The 16664-nt window shown below is 41.7% G+C and overlaps 2 protein-coding genes and 1 long non-coding RNA gene across 5 annotated transcripts in view; 1 reads left to right on the top strand and 2 right to left on the bottom strand.

The window, feature by feature from the left end:
• Positions 1-13234, bottom strand: part of pde4ca (phosphodiesterase 4C, cAMP-specific a) — a 38028-nt gene extending 24794 nt beyond the window's left edge. For both annotated transcript variants that reach the window (XM_088395842.1, XM_088395843.1), the window contains exons 1-3: positions 13085-13234; positions 12931-12995; positions 12216-12433 (exon numbers count right to left, since the gene is read on the bottom strand). In XM_088395842.1, the coding sequence (XP_088251968.1) occupies positions 12216-12433; positions 12931-12972 (260 nt within the window). In that variant the 5' untranslated portion in view covers positions 12973-12995; positions 13085-13234. The remainder of the gene's footprint in view (positions 1-12215; positions 12434-12930; positions 12996-13084) is intronic.
• Positions 2551-3845, top strand: LOC148387756 (uncharacterized). Its single transcript, XR_015862506.1, has 3 exons — positions 2551-2636; positions 2802-2964; positions 3406-3845. It is a non-coding gene; the product is annotated as an uncharacterized LOC148387756 (long non-coding RNA).
• Positions 13235-13371: 137 nt separating the features above from the next.
• On the bottom strand, positions 13372-16536 carry ifi30a (IFI30 lysosomal thiol reductase a). 2 transcript variants are annotated; one of them, XM_088395860.1, is made up of 8 exons: positions 16438-16536; positions 16312-16347; positions 15560-15748; positions 14979-15053; positions 14788-14874; positions 14565-14717; positions 14072-14140; positions 13372-13982 (listed from the first exon to the last, which is right to left on the bottom strand). In XM_088395860.1, exons 1-8 carry the CDS (start codon positions 16441-16443, stop codon positions 13935-13937), a joined length of 663 nt encoding a protein of 220 aa, XP_088251986.1. In that variant the 5' UTR covers positions 16444-16536; the 3' UTR covers positions 13372-13934. The 2 variants fall into 2 exon arrangements, with proteins under 2 accessions (XP_088251986.1, XP_088251985.1); XM_088395859.1 differs by having other exon boundaries at positions 16312-16501.
• Between the last annotated feature and the right edge of the window lie 128 nt (positions 16537-16664).

Here is a 16664-nt window from a genome sequence, read left to right as displayed (position 1 = left end):
ATTAACCTTAGTGAGGGGGGGAAAAAAACCGAGCTGGATTTATACTCCCATCGGATGCTCCCTGGAGAGGACCGTCCCACGTAGTCCTTGTCAGAAGGACGTCTGCTCCCTCTTCTGTTCTCTCTTGAGAGTGGTGGGATTGAACTTGGGCTTGTAACAAACAAACAACACTATCTCCCCCGAGTATGAGAGACCGAGAGAGACGCTGCAGTGGATGAGGAGGGGTGGGGTGCAGCACATCATCCCAGAGAGGCAGTGCGAGAAAGTCCCAATGAGAGACACGGGACAGAGAAGGCAGAGACTTGCACAGGCATCGCTGGAAATTTGCGCGGTACTGCAAAATTACGGTAAAACGGTTCTGGAAATACAAAAAAACACGAGCGTGCGTTCCACTACGCTTTCCCTTTTCGTGTGAGCAACCTGCCTCCAAGCCAGCGGTAATAACAGTTCACTGGTTAATCAATACTTCAATATTGCATCTGTGTGGACTTTTTTTTTTTTTTTTTCATAGTTGATTCCGTTTTCCTCTTTAATATTGAACTCTGCTCTCATGCGATCATATACTCGGACCGGTTAGCGTATTACCGCCTTCGGTCAAACAAATAAATGAACATACAATACATGTTTTGTGTAGGAGAGGGAAGCACGGGACTTAAGTGAAGCTGGCTGGAGTCAAATAAAATAATGTGAGCTAAAATACACAAACTAGGGAACATTGTGCCTTTCACGAGTAAACTATTTTCAACTGAGTCCAACCCGGACCATGCAGAATTTCACAATCGTCGCACTATATAAAAATAACCAATTGCTATCATCTTGTATTTGTCTGGCAATAAATAAATAATTTCTCATACCGCAGTGTGAATTTGGATTTCTGAGGGAGTTGCTACAGCACTTCCAATACGTAATCTAATCACGAATATTACATAACTCTGAACGCACATTCCCACAGTACTTCGACCAGTGCAGTGGCGGTCCTGGCATGTACACCATGTGTGGCCGCAAAGGGCGACCCCCAGAACAACAACTAAAGAATAAACAAAATATGTGTGAAATGGTTTTTCATTGTGTAACGAGAGCTACAAGTTAATAAAACCCCACTTGAACGCTCCAATGGGCCAGTAAAACTTTACTGGCCTTAGCCCCATGAGTGTCAAGTTGAGGAGGAGCAAATACCAAACAAGGACATCCGAGATGATTTTACATCAAGGAAAGCCAGGAGGTAACCAAATGAGAGATTAAACAAAAGATGATGATGGTTCCAATAATCGTCAAAGTCAGGAGTGTTGTCTGTTGCTAAATCAGTCATTTGTTTTGTTTTATAATGCAACTTGTCATTGCGCTAAGCAGACATGAGCCATTTTATTTTCATTGGAACTGTGCCCATGTATGAGCAGACTTCTTCACCCTGACTCAAGAGCCAGTGGAAAAAGGGTTCTTCATCAACTTGGACATTGAGTGAAAATAATGTTACACTTTAACATTGTGCTCCCTGCGACATTCATTTTCCACTGGATCCTCTCTTTGTTTAATTTATCCTCCTTGCGAGCCATCCGGCAATAAATTTTCTTCCTCAATTCAGCCGTGACATTAGAAGACACTCCACATATCCTTGCAGATGACTACTTTGCAGAACAGGTCCATTAAAACGCCACAGTTTGACATAGCTTTTCCTGAGTGAACCTTGAAATTTTGTTCCAATAAACCCTACCCGAGTCTAATCTCAATTTTCTGCAGACACTAAAATCTAGGAAGACGTTTGTTTTTTTAAGCAGATTGGCTTTGCTGTACATATTGGAGAAGGGTAATCATTGACGAAGAGGAAGGCGGCGCCTTTTGGTGTGAGGGCACACCAGTTTTCCCGCCATACTATACATAACAGTGTTTCTTTGTGACTGAACATCAACTGAGTACTCTCGATTAGGCATCGAGTGATCACGAGTCTTGGGTTCACCCAGTAAATGTTTGATCTGCATTCAAATCCTCAATAGGAGCTCATATGAAGTTAAGTTCACAGGCACAAACGCTTGGGAGTTTGCCGACAGCCAACCCAGCTGTGTTCTCGGGGTGTCCGTACCAAATAACACCCAAGATAAGATAATATAAAAACCAGTGGCGGGATTATTATTGGAGAAAAGACTTCTACCTGTAATGAAAACAAAGACAATATCTGACTCCGTAATGGAGGTTTTATTTACCGGCCACGTGGACGCTATCTGTCTGAAGTATTTGCCCAACAAAGCGGAACAACAAACTCATCTGATCCGGCGACAAGCAGGGATGTCGTATGTTGACTAAGGTGGCTCCGGTCGAGTGGACAAAGCTTTGGAAAAACACTTACACCTTGAGGAAATTAAACACTAAAACTGACAGCTGCGGCAAACATACAGTACAATCAAGTCAAATGTCAAAGAAGTAAATCCAGATTCAAATACGCAAAAAAAATGTCAAAGCCGCAGACTAATTTCACCATCCTTGGACAGTGCGTAATGTTAAAGCAAAACCAAAGTGTAAATTCCATGACACCGCAGGACTTGATAATCCGGGAGCCAAAAATAAACGAACAAGAGCAGCTGAGAAGAGGGACTCCCACTAGTTACACCAACACAATCCAGCCTTGCAACAATCAGCAGAAGGTGAAAACACAATTGTGCGATTATTTATGAGGGGAACTGTTAGTTCAGGACATTTGTAAATATGGACTTGGAAGAGCAAAAACTGGCTAGTGGTATATTTCTGGCTAAGTTGTAAAGTACTCATCGCCAAGTATCTTTTGTATCCATACAAAAACCTTGACACAGGAGCCTTTGAGAAACAGACTCTACCTGGGCGTGTGTGCCAAAGTGAAGCGGCGCCTCTGGAGGTTGATGCTCCTGGCCATCATCATCTTTCTGAAGAACATGGGGGAATTTCGAGGAGACCCACGTGGGGAGTCCCTAGGCGAGTTCTTTGGAGATCCACCAGGTGATCCTGTCTTTGTCCTCGGTAGGAGCTGAATAATCGGCAGCCTGTGCCTTCTTCTTTGTCCCTGAACTTCAACCTGCTCTTCTTCAGAACTCTCTGAGCAAAAATCACTCATGGTTAATTAGACTGCCTGCTCTGTGATAGTATGAGGCACTCTTCTCAAATTCCTCTATGGTTTACTTCAACAGAATGTGTGGTGACATAGCCACATAGCAAAATTTTGCCAGTCCAAATTCTGGTAGAGCCAATGCCTCTGGTCATTTAAAATCTTTTTAGATGGAATCCAAAAAGAGATACGTTTCTTTCTCGTCCCTTGCAGAAGGAGCACGGGTACATCAACATAGAGTTGATGTACTCCCCTCCCTCCTACTCTGAGGCTTTGTTTACATTACAGCTAAGCCGTCCCCTTGCTCCAACTAAATATGGACGTCTGATTTACAGGGCAGCAGAATCATGACAGATCCCCTCCAGGTTTTGTCCCTCAACCGACTTTCATTCAACCCTAAAATAGAATCCAGCTCTTCAACTTGATAACTGCGCTACAAAATGACTACCCCTTTAAGTCCAAACATTCAGCTGTTGCTTGCCTTGACTCTCCAGCTCGCTTCGTAGTCATGTCAAGTGATTTTGCATACTCAGGATTTTCTTGGTGGTACAATTTGTTGGAGGAATTGCCTATTTCCATGCAGACAGCCTCTTTGCCTTTCACATGCTCCGAGATTACCAAGACAAGTCACATGAAGCTCCTCTGACTAAATCAGCAAGACAGCATGGGTGCTGTCATAACGGCGCTCTCTATCTGTGACCAGAGGCAACATCTTCTCCAGCCGCCATCCCCGACCCAACCCAGTAGTTTATTGCTGGGGAGTAAGCAAGGGAACCTCGTGATTAAAGACTCGCAGATAAATCCAGTTTCTGTGTATAAACAGTGAAATAACCTAAGGAGCTGAGGCATCTGACACGAGGCTCAACTGATGGGCAACAGTTGGGAGAATGGTAACAAAAATAAAAAAAAAGGTTTCAGGCTTTGACACTTTCTTGCTCCTGTACATTTTGTATTCTTAAGTAATGTTTGAAACAGAGGCAGTCCTAGGTCAAAAAAAGCAACTATTAGGTGGAAGCTAACCCTAACCCTAGCTTTAAAACCTACTTCAGAACCCTAACTTTAAAACCTAGTTCAGAACCCTAGCTTTAAAACCTAGTCCAGGACCCTAACCTTGGTTTAAAACCCTAGTCGGAAACCCTAACCCTAGTTTGAAACCTTAATTAGCGATGGCAAGACTCCTTGGAAACCCTAGCTCTACTCTAACCCTGGCTCTAATCCTAACCCTAACTCTAGCTTTGAAAGCCTAGTTAGAAACCCTAATCTAAGAAACCCTAAAAGCAGTTGGAAACTCTCGTTGAAAACCCTATCCCTAGCTTTAAAACCTAGTTCAGAGCCCTGACCTTGGTTTAAAAGCCTAGTCGAAAACCCTGACCCTAGTTTGAAACCTTAATTAGCGATAGCAAAACTCCTTGGAAACCCTAACCCTAGCTCTAGCTCTAACCCTAACTCTAGCTCTAACCCTAACCCTAACCCTAACTCTAGCTTTGAAAGCCTAGTTACAAACTCTAATCTAAGAAACCCTAAAAGTAGTTGGAAACTCTCGTTGGAAAGCCTAACCCTAGCTTTAAAACCTAGTTCAGAACCCTGACCTTGGTTTGAAAGCCTAGTCGGAAACCCTGACCCTAGTTTGAAACCTTAATTAGCGATAGCAAGACTCCTTGGAAACCCTAACCCTAACCCTAACTCTAGCTTTGAAAGCCTAGTTACAAACTCTATCTAAGAAACCCTAAAAGTAGTTGGAAACTCTCGTTGGAAAGCCTAACCCTAGCTTTAAAACCTAGTTCAGAACCCTGACCTTGGTTTGAAAGCCTAGTCGGACACCCTGACCCCAGTTTGAAACCTTAATTAGCGATAGCAAGACTCCTTGGAAACCCTAACCCTAACTCTAGCTTTGAAAGCCTAGTTACAAACTCTAATCTAAGAAACCCTAAAAGTAGTTGGAAACTCTCGTTGGAAAGCCTAACCCTAGCTTTAAAACCTAGTTCAGAACCCTGACCTTGGTTTGAAAGCCTAGTCGGACACCCTGACCCTAGTTTGAAACCTTAATTAGCGATAGCAAGACTCCTTGGAAACCCTAACCCTAACCCTAACTCTAGCTTTGAAAGCCTAGTTACAAACTCTAATCTAAGAAACCCTAAAAGTAGTTGGAAACTCTCGTTGGAAAGCCTAACCCTAGCTTTAAAACCTAGTTCAGAACCCTGACCTTGGTTTGAAAGCCTAGTCGGACACCCTGACCCTAGTTTGAAACCTTAATTAGCGATAGCAAGACTCCTTGGAAACCCTAACCCTAACCCTAACTCTAGCTTTGAAAGCCTAGTTACAAACTCTAATCTAAGAAACCCTAAAAGTAGTTGGAAACTCTCGTTGGAAGGCCTAACCCTAGCTTTAAAACCTAGTTCAGAACCCTGACCTTGGTTTGAAAGCCTAGTCGGACACCCTGACCCTAGTTTGAAACCTTAATTAGCGATAGCAAGACTCCTTGGAAACCCTAACCCTAACCCTAACTCTAGCTTTGGAAACCCTAACCCTAACCCTAACTCTAGCTTTGAAAGCCTAGTTACAAACTCTAATCTAAGAAACCCTAAAAGTAGTTGAAAACTCTCGTTGGAAAGCCTAACCCTAGCTTTAAAACCTAGTTCAGAACCCTGACCTTGGTTTGAAAGCCTAGTCGGACACCCTGACCCCAGTTTGAAACCTTAATTAGCGATAGCAAGACTCCTTGGAAACCCTAACCCTAACTCTAGCTTTGAAAGCCTAGTTACAAACTCTAATCTAAGAAACCCTAAAAGTAGTTGGAAACTCTCGTTGGAAAGCCTAACCCTAGCTTTAAAACCTAGTTCAGAACCCTGACCTTGGTTTGAAAGCCTAGTCGGACACCCTGACCCTAGTTTGAAACCTTAATTAGCGATAGCAAGACTCCTTGGAAACCCTAACCCTAACCCTAACTCTAGCTTTGGAAACCCTAACCCTAACCCTAACTCTAGCTTTGAAAGCCTAGTTACAAACTCTAATCTAAGAAACCCTAAAAGTAGTTGGAAACTCTCGTTGGAAAGCCTAACCCTAGCTTTAAAACCTAGTTCAGAACCCTGACCTTGGTTTGAAAGCCTAGTCGGACACCCTGACCCTAGTTTGAAACCTTAATTAGCGATAGCAAGACTCCTTGGAAACCCTAACCCTAACCCTAACTCTAGCTTTGGAAACCCTAACCCTAACCCTAACTCTAGCTTTGAAAGCCTAGTTACAAACTCTAATCTAAGAAACCCTAAAAGTAGTTGGAAACTCTCGTTGGAAAGCCTAACCCTAGCTTTAAAACCTAGTTCAGAACCCTGACCTTGGTTTGAAAGCCTAGTCGGACACCCTGACCCTAGTTTGAAACCTTAATTAGCGATAGCAAGACTCCTTGGAAACCCTAACCCTAACCCTAACTCTAGCTTTGAAAGCCTAGTTACAAACTCTAATCTAAGAAACCCTAAAAGTAGTTGAAAACTCTCGTTGGAAAGCCTAACCCTAGCTTTAAAACCTAGTTCAGAACCCTGACCTTGGTTTGAAAGCCTAGTCGGACACCCTGACCCTAGTTTGAAACCTTAATTAGCGATAGCAAGACTCCTTGGAAACCCTAACCCTAACCCTAACTCTAGCTTTGAAAGCCTAGTTACAAACTCTAATCTAAGAAACCCTAAAAGTAGTTGGAAACTCTCGTTGGAAAGCCTAACCCTAGCTTTAAAACCTAGTTCAGAACCCTGACCTTGGTTTGAAAGCCTAGTCGGACACCCTGACCCTAGTTTGAAACCTTAATTAGCGATAGCAAGACTCCTTGGAAACCCTAACCCTAACCCTAACTCTAGCTTTGGAAACCCTAACCCTAACCCTAACTCTAGCTTTGAAAGCCTAGTTACAAACTCTAATCTAAGAAACCCTAAAAGTAGTTGGAAACTCTCGTTGGAAAGCCTAACCCTAGCTTTAAAACCTAGTTCAGAACCCTGACCTTGGTTTGAAAGCCTAGTCGGACACCCTGACCCTAGTTTGAAACCTTAATTAGCGATAGCAAGACTCCTTGGAAACCCTAACCCTAACCCTAACTCTAGCTTTGAAAGCCTAGTTACAAACTCTAATCTAAGAAACCCTAAAAGTAGTTGGAAACTCTCGTTGGAAAGCCTAACCCTAGCTTTAAAACCTAGTTCAGAACCCTGACCTTGGTTTGAAAGCCTAGTCGGACACCCTGACCCTAGTTTGAAACCTTAATTAGCGATAGCAAGACTCCTTGGAAACCCTAACCCTAACCCTAACTCTAGCTTTGGAAACCCTAACCCTAACCCTAACTCTAGCTTTGAAAGCCTAGTTACAAACTCTAATCTAAGAAACCCTAAAAGTAGTTGGAAACTCTCGTTGGAAAGCCTAACCCTAGCTTTAAAACCTAGTTCAGAACCCTGACCTTGGTTTGAAAGCCTAGTCGGACACCCTGACCCTAGTTTGAAACCTTAATTAGCGATAGCAAGACTCCTTGGAAACCCTAACCCTAACCCTAACTCTAGCTTTGGAAACCCTAACCCTAACCCTAACTCTAGCTTTGAAAGCCTAGTTACAAACTCTAATCTAAGAAACCCTAAAAGTAGTTGGAAACTCTCGTTGGAAAGCCTAACCCTAGCTTTAAAACCTAGTTCAGAACCCTGACCTTGGTTTGAAAGCCTAGTCGGACACCCTGACCCTAGTTTGAAACCTTAATTAGCGATAGCAAGACTCCTTGGAAACCCTAACCCTAACCCTAACTCTAGCTTTGGAAACCCTAACCCTAACCCTAACTCTAGCTTTGAAAGCCTAGTTACAAACTCTAATCTAAGAAACCCTAAAAGTAGTTGGAAACTCTCGTTGGAAAGCCTAACCCTAGCTTTAAAACCTAGTTCAGAACCCTGACCTTGGTTTGAAAGCCTAGTCGGACACCCTGACCCTAGTTTGAAACCTTAATTAGCGATAGCAAGACTCCTTGGAAACCCTAACCCTAACCCTAACTCTAGCTTTGGAAACCCTAACCCTAACCCTAACTCTAGCTTTGAAAGCCTAGTTACAAACTCTAATCTAAGAAACCCTAAAAGTAGTTGGAAACTCTCGTTGGAAAGCCTAACCCTAGCTTTAAAACCTAGTTCAGAACCCTGACCTTGGTTTGAAAGCCTAGTCGGACACCCTGACCCTAGTTTGAAACCTTAATTAGCGATAGCAAGACTCCTTGGAAACCCTAACCCTAACCCTAACTCTAGCTTTGAAAGCCTAGTTACAAACTCTAATCTAAGAAACCCTAAAAGTAGTTGGAAACTCTCGTTGGAAGGCCTAACCCTAGCTTTAAAACCTAGTTCAGAACCCTGACCTTGGTTTGAAAGCCTAGTCGGACACCCTGACCCTAGTTTGAAACCTTAATTAGCGATAGCAAGACTCCTTGGAAACCCTAACCCTAACTCTAGCTTTGAAAGCCTAGTTACAAACTCTAATCTAAGAAACCCTAAAAGTAGTTGGAAACTCTCGTTGGAAAGCCTAACCCTAGCTTTAAAACCTAGTTCAGAACCCTGACCTTGGTTTGAAAGCCTAGTCGGACACCCTGACCCTAGTTTGAAACCTTAATTAGCGATAGCAAGACTCCTTGGAAACCCTAACCCTAACCCTAACTCTAGCTTTGAAAGCCTAGTTACAAACTCTAATCTAAGAAACCCTAAAAGTAGTTGAAAACTCTCGTTGGAAAGCCTAACCCTAGCTTTAAAACCTAGTTCAGAACCCTGACCTTGGTTTGAAAGCCTAGTCGGACACCCTGACCCTAGTTTGAAACCTTAATTAGCGATAGCAAGACTCCTTGGAAACCCTAACCCTAACCCTAACTCTAGCTTTGGAAACCCTAACCCTAACCCTAACTCTAGCTTTGAAAGCCTAGTTACAAACTCTAATCTAAGAAACCCTAAAAGTAGTTGGAAACTCTCGTTGGAAAGCCTAACCCTAGCTTTAAAACCTAGTTCAGAACCCTGACCTTGGTTTGAAAGCCTAGTCGGACACCCTGACCCTAGTTTGAAACCTTAATTAGCGATAGCAAGACTCCTTGGAAACCCTAACCCTAACCCTAACTCTAGCTTTGAAAGCCTAGTTACAAACTCTAATCTAAGAAACCCTAAAAGTAGTTGGAAACTCTCGTTGGAAGGCCTAACCCTAGCTTTAAAACCTAGTTCAGAACCCTGACCTTGGTTTGAAAGCCTAGTCGGACACCCTGACCCTAGTTTGAAACCTTAATTAGCGATAGCAAGACTCCTTGGAAACCCTAACCCTAACCCTAACTCTAGCTTTGAAAGCCTAGTTACAAACTCTAATCTAAGAAACCCTAAAAGTAGTTGGAAACTCTCGTTGGAAAGCCTAACCCTAGCTTTAAAACCTAGTTCAGAACCCTGACCTTGGTTTGAAAGCCTAGTCGGACACCCTGACCCTAGTTTGAAACCTTAATTAGCGATAGCAAGACTCCTTGGAAACCCTAACCCTAACCCTAACTCTAGCTTTGGAAACCCTAACCCTAACCCTAACTCTAGCTTTGAAAGCCTAGTTACAAACTCTAATCTAAGAAACCCTAAAAGTAGTTGGAAACTCTCGTTGGAAAGCCTAACCCTAGCTTTAAAACCTAGTTCAGAACCCTGACCTTGGTTTGAAAGCCTAGTCGGACACCCTGACCCTAGTTTGAAACCTTAATTAGCGATAGCAAGACTCCTTGGAAACCCTAACCCTAACCCTAACTCTAGCTTTGGAAACCCTAACCCTAACCCTAACTCTAGCTTTGAAAGCCTAGTTACAAACTCTAATCTAAGAAACCCTAAAAGTAGTTGGAAACTCTCGTTGGAAAGCCTAACCCTAGCTTTAAAACCTAGTTCAGAACCCTGACCTTGGTTTGAAAGCCTAGTCGGACACCCTGACCCTAGTTTGAAACCTTAATTAGCGATAGCAAGACTCCTTGGAAACCCTAACCCTAACCCTAACTCTAGCTTTGGAAACCCTAACCCTAACTCTAGCTTTGAAAGCCTAGTTACAAACTCTAATCTAAGAAACCCTAAAAGTAGTTGGAAACTCTCGTTGGAAAGCCTAACCCTAGCTTTAAAACCTAGTTCAGAACCCTGACCTTGGTTTGAAAGCCTAGTCGGACACCCTGACCCTAGTTTGAAACCTTAATTAGCGATAGCAAGACTCCTTGGAAACCCTAACCCTAACTCTAGCTTTGAAAGCCTAGTTACAAACTCTAATCTAAGAAACCCTAAAAGTAGTTGGAAACTCTCGTTGGAAGGCCTAACCCTAGCTTTAAAACCTAGTTCAGAACCCTGACCTTGGTTTGAAAGCCTAGTCGGACACCCTGACCCTAGTTTGAAACCTTAATTAGCGATAGCAAGACTCCTTGGAAACCCTAACCCTAACCCTAACTCTAGCTTTGGAAACCCTAACCCTAACCCTAACTCTAGCTTTGAAAGCCTAGTTACAAACTCTAATCTAAGAAACCCTAAAAGTAGTTGAAAACTCTCGTTGGAAAGCCTAACCCTAGCTTTAAAACCTAGTTCAGAACCCTGACCTTGGTTTGAAAGCCTAGTCGGACACCCTGACCCTAGTTTGAAACCTTAATTAGCGATAGCAAGACTCCTTGGAAACCCTAACCCTAACCCTAACTCTAGCTTTGAAAGCCTAGTTACAAACTCTAATCTAAGAAACCCTAAAAGTAGTTGGAAACTCTCGTTGGAAAGCCTAACCCTAGCTTTAAAACCTAGTTCAGAACCCTGACCTTGGTTTGAAAGCCTAGTCGGACACCCTGACCCTAGTTTGAAACCTTAATTAGCGATAGCAAGACTCCTTGGAAACCCTCGCTCTAACCATAACCCTAACCATTAGCACATTACACCATTAGCACATTACACTATTAGCACATTACACCATTAGCACATTGCACCATTAGCACATTGCACCAGTAGCACAATTTCAAATGCCTCAGCACCCACTATTTGAGAATTTATTTATTACATATTTTACAAAACAACAAATCCCATGGCACACATCAGGGAACGTTAGCGGCTTTGTTAACATGCCGTTTGTCATTCGTCACCTTTCCCGATCACGACCGCACTTTTTACTACCTACCGCAACACAATCAAGATTGGCATCTAAGAAATTCACAAAGCAAAGAAAAGGTCATCAGATCTTTGCTTTTAGCCACCATAACATAGCAGGAAAATTCAGCAGTGAGCAGAAGCAAGACCGACACCAAGGAGCAGCAGGCAGAGCAAAGGTTTTGATTTGGTTTCTCATTGTTACACAACAAACTTGTAAAATGTCATCTGACCCATGCGCTATCATCAATCATAACAGTTGCTATGAAACGATTTCAAATGTTTTGGGATAGGAGTCATCAAATAAAACAAGAAGTTATGTTCTTGCTTTTGTACTTTTTATGCTAGTCACTTTTTTGCCAAGTGCACAAATTTCTTCTGTTGCTTAGTAAACTGAGATTCACAGTTCTTAGTTTACGTGTCACTTGATGCAAAACATCTGGAAGACCTGAAGGCATTATCTAGGCTGCCAAAATTCCCCAAAGGAGGATACAGTGGGTTACGACCATGGTGGGATTTGTATATTTAGAACAAAGCAAGTGACCAAATATAGAGGCAAAGACTCACAGCAATATGTTGATGTTGAGTTTCTCAATGTCTAAATATCTTGGTGGGCTTAGACAGGACTTGTTTTGCACAAAACAACTCAGAAATTGGGTCACATTGACCCAAGTAGTGGCTCAGTCCAAGCATTGACTAAAATGGGGTTATTTTGGAAAGTAATTATAATTTACACACTGAATGTTGCAGGCATGCCTTGAAGGGGCGTGGCCTCATGAGTCTCCAGGCCATTTTATATTTGTTTGTCCTGCTCAAACTCTTTAAATTGGTGGGTCAATATTTGGATGGTACAAGACCTTAACACGACCCATACTGATGAGTTACAGCGACGAAGAAAAAAATGACCAGGTTGTCAGTATAGCTGTAGTTAAACGTAATCTTAATTTATGACCAATATTTTCACTTTTCACTGTCAGCGGTCACCACAGCAAGTCATTTGCATGGAACAATATATTGTGAAAAGAGAATTGCAGACTCACAAGGCTTTGGAGATACGACTCGTCAGTAACCAAAGGGTCCCAGGAGATCCAGAACCGGAATCCGACAGGGCATCCTCAAGTCTGTCCAGCACAGCGGGTCTGCATGACAGCCTGGGTAGATGCAGGGTGCCAGAGAAGAGTCTCTTGACTGCATATTTGACGTAAGAACTTTGGAGGGGCTCGGTACAAGGGGTCTGGTGCGAAGACCCCCACTCTCTCTGAAAAGGCACAGACCATCGTGTTAAGACCAGAAGGCGATGAAAGTAAAAGGACTCAAATGTTCATTTTAATAAGGTCATTCATTTTATGCACAGACCCTTTGGAAGGTCAACTGACCACTCCAAACTGTAGGTATGCTTGTAAGAATGATTGTGTATGATTGGCTGGCGACCAATTCAGGGTATACTGCCCATGCCGCCCAAATACTCCTGCGATAGGAGATAGACGGAAAGACATCTAACAAGTTGGTTCTCACGATGAATTTGGCTGGAAGGCTCATTGGACCTGCTGCGACAGTATTTTAAAACCAACACAAAAAGAGATTCTTTTCACAAGCATCTCGTGACAACACAATCACCCCCAAGCTACACAGCATGTCATGATATTTGCCATTTTCAAAATTATCTTTACAAAAACAGTGTATAAAGCATCATATATTCACAATGACACAAATTCTAAAAATATATTTTTATTACGTTTAATCTATTTTTCTTACCTCAGTGACATTAAAACATTTTGATGAGTTATTTCTCTTCATACTGTATCAGGGTAGCGAGACAACTGGAAAGGTGATGGAAAACTTGAGTTATTACATTTAAGATAATGAGAATATCATTGGCTGTCACCTCCTCAGGCAATTATTCCTTTACCTTCTCACAGTCCTCCGCTTGTAGAAAGTCCAGTGTCACATAAATTACTTTTCTTTTCTAAACAGGGGGGGGAATGAATCAGTATGGAAAAAGTAAAATGGCAAAAACATAAAAAAAAGTAATCCATAAAGCAGAGCTGAGATCTGGTGAAAAATTAGCGTGCGTATCAGCATAGTGCTAATCGTGTGTCTTTATCTGGTTGGACAATCAGGGGACGTCATGTATGCAGAAGTTCTGGTTGGGCCACAATGTGCTGCCTAAAATCTTCCATGGTAGATCAACAAAGCTTCATATAACATTTTTATTCCAATAGAATACTTACATACTTGGATTTGATTGGTACAATCTCAAAGTTAATCTAAAAGTGCATTTGAGTTCTTCCACATGTTTTTCTTGAACAGAACATATTCCCTAAAATGACGTGAAAATTCTACAGGACTGTGTGTTTTAATGTTTTTCAAATATTGTATATTCTGACAGCCCTTGGTAAATATTCTATAACTCTGTTTCAGAGATTTGAATGCATACTGGGCAGCAATGCTGGGACTGGCAATGCTGGTCAACTATGTCCTAGGAATGTTACCATAATGGAATGCAAGCACGCTGATGCATAACCTAAATGATTGCAATAAAGTTCACTAATATTTTTCTATTTGAGCAATGCAATATTTCTGTGTGGTTTGTTTTTGCTGTTGCTTATTCAATATACATGTGGGAAAATACAAAGGCACTACCAACTTGGGCCATCTCTGCCATTAATATTCACACTATAAATTTAGAAGGGGTAAATGTTTGTAGCGCTTGGCTCCTTTCAGGCGCTAAAACTGTATGAATGAATAAGGGCCCCATCTTAGAGGGTAGATGCTTCTGTGTCTCCACAGACCACGGGCTTGATGCCCTGCAAACACATAGTTAAGAGGTCAAAGGGCAAAACCTTGAGTCAAGAACTGTCAGTGCTGCGGATATAAAGAGGGAAAAAGTGTCTACCTTGTACATGCTGCAGATAAACGTGAGGAGAGAAGTTGTGGCTTTCTTCTGCAGGTCATCTGTGTGCACCTGGAAGTTTGTTGTTGCCAAATTAAAAAGGGTTTGCAAAAAAAAACAGCATGGCTAAACAGGTTGGGCTGTTCTTTGAAATTTAATTCTAGTTTCAATTTTGAAACATTGCCAGTGATAAGGTGAAATATTCCATCAAATAATTAGTGTTCACCCACAAACACTGTATGAATTAATTATATTATTTAAAAAAAAAAGCATAATCACAACTTTCACTACTTTCAATGTTAAGGCTTTGACTCCACGCATACAAGGCACCACACTGCCCCCAAGAGGCTAAGGGAGGACACATAAAGAACAGCCAGTATTTCTTTTATTATTTTGATTGCAGTTATTTTAAGATTATATGATATTAAAGGTATACTGAAAGTCGAGCTATACTGAATTTCAATAAAGTGATGTAACAAGCAGCAGCAAAGCTCACCCCATTAATAGTCACCCAGGGTACAAACATATGCGGAGGATCCAAAGCATTGGTCCTCAAGGCGTTCTGATGCATCAGCTGGTTTCCGACGTCTCCATCCACACAGCTCATGAGGTGATCCCAGCTCAGTTGAGGACTGTAAAGATTAACGCACTAGACACAAATATGATATTTAGATGACACAATAGAGGTGAAAAGATGGAAGAAATCAAACGTTTCTTACACTCTTAGCAGATGCGACGACGTCAGTGGAGGCCTCCATGCAGAAGATAATGAGGAAGGCATTGTCGCTCATGTTCAACAAACATGTCTGAAAAAAACCCAATATACTTTATAAAACTGCACAGACGAGACCTAGAAAATGTAAACATTTTCTGTTACAAATCTGGTCAGTTGAGTGATGTGAAACTTTACCTGAATCATATTGCCAAGGCACTCCTGTTCTCCATGTTGGCACTTAAATACATACTTGCTACCACTGGATGATTCCTATAGGCCAAAAACATCCAAAGTCGAACACAAAATCAACAATTTCACAAACTTTGTCTATTGATTATTAACCCATTAACTATTTAAACAGTTCTTTAATTCGAAAATACATCCACATTCCCATGTGCACACATATACAAACATTATCTCGGTTTATTTTTATTTCCCCTGTCAAAAAAAATGTCAGTTTCGTTTCAATTGAATATTACCGGTCACTTTAATGGAAAACATCTTCAAAAGATTTGTTGTCACAAAAAAATTGGCATTCAAACTGTCTATGAACGCAGCGTCTTTAAAGAGTGCTTTATAAATTTTAAGGTTTGACTGTTATCAAGTTGCGGAACATACTGTGCTCAACCTTTGAGGTGGGTTGGCTGTATATGAAATGAAGCTGCTGTTCCATAATCAACAGGCTTCCTATACAAGTTCCCTTTCAGGGCTGTGATAATCCTCCCATGACAACACTATAGTGGAAATAAAACTAGATCACAGCCACATATACGTACCCGTGCATTGCCAAAGGGGACCAGGTGGACAGAAAGGATGTCCTGTAGCAACACCCATGTCGGGTACAGCACCCGCGTGAGATACAGTATGCAGTCGGGACACAGACTCTCATAGTAGACATCCAACTGGACAGGTTCCCCTGCCTGGCGTGCCTTGGTCAAGTTGGCGTGGAGACACTGTTTCAAAACCTGCATGAAGAAGAGCAACAGTTTTCTATCATATTTTGGGGAACATTGACGTGTGTGTGTAGTGATTCTAAAAAATGTATGCGGAGGATCGCAGAAGATCACAGAAATCTCTTCTGGGGTGCATTAACGTATGCTAGCTTCTATGATGGGTGAAGACATGGTAGATTCTAGAAGATTCTACCTGGTAGAAATTGACAATAAAGCTGACTTTGACTAGAACCTCTGTACATTTCAAACTACAAAGTTGTACTTTTGTTTTTAAGTACAAGAGTTCTACCAGCAGTTCTACTTTTACTTTTTTCTTTTTTTTTACTAGACCGAGTATTAATAGTATTTAATTTCATATAATGACTTTTAGGGTGGAAACTTGGTTGAAAAAAAGTCTTGGAATCATGTCTTTTTTACACACAACACAAACGACGTTTTACCTGTGTAGAACCAGACAGAATATAACGTTTTTATCGTTACACACAACGCAAAGGTTTAATACAATGTTTTACGTAAGAATAACCAGACCCAATATAAGGTTTATACGGTTAAAAATATCTCATTAGCAATCTCACCCCGCACTGGACGGCTGACTCTTGAGATGAACACCACTGTGACGGAGTGTAAGGACATGGCAAAGACAGAGAACTACATTTAGACTTAAAGTTTACGATAAAAGTCAATATAAGCAGCAAAACCACCTTCATTATCCCACAATAAACTTTATATAATGTTCGAAGCTCAATCTGTTAGCACGCCGTGAAAACGTACGGAAGTTTTCGTCCCGCGCTTCCTGGATATAGTCCCGCGTCATCTCTGATTGGCTGGCGGCCTGGTGACGTTTTGAACGTCATATAAAGTCTTGATCACGTCATCTTGATCAAATGCAAAGAGCACCATTTGCAGCGTCTTGTATAACAGGATTGAT

Source organism: Syngnathus floridae, chromosome 14 (genome assembly GCF_059516105.1).
Source record: "Syngnathus floridae isolate MCC-2025c chromosome 14, RoL_Sflo_1.0, whole genome shotgun sequence".
NCBI classification, from domain to species: Eukaryota; Metazoa; Chordata; class Actinopteri; order Syngnathiformes; family Syngnathidae; genus Syngnathus; species Syngnathus floridae.
The sequence above is the reverse complement of the archived record's forward strand: the minus strand, read 5'-3'. Positions and strand labels throughout refer to the sequence as shown.

Excerpts from the sequence above, each read along its gene's own strand:
- ifi30a (XM_088395859.1), bottom strand. The coding sequence starts at position 16,443 with ATGAAGGTGGTTTTGCTGCTTATATTGACTTTTATCGTAAACTTTAAG. Across the intron at positions 15,054-15,559 it reads TCCCCTTTGGCAATGCACGG|GAATCATCCAGTGGTAGCAA; the intron begins GTACGTATATGT and ends TTTGGCCTATAG. Across the intron at positions 14,875-14,978 it reads GCCTTGGCAATATGATTCAG|ACATGTTTGTTGAACATGAG; the intron begins GTAAAGTTTCAC and ends GGTTTTTTTCAG.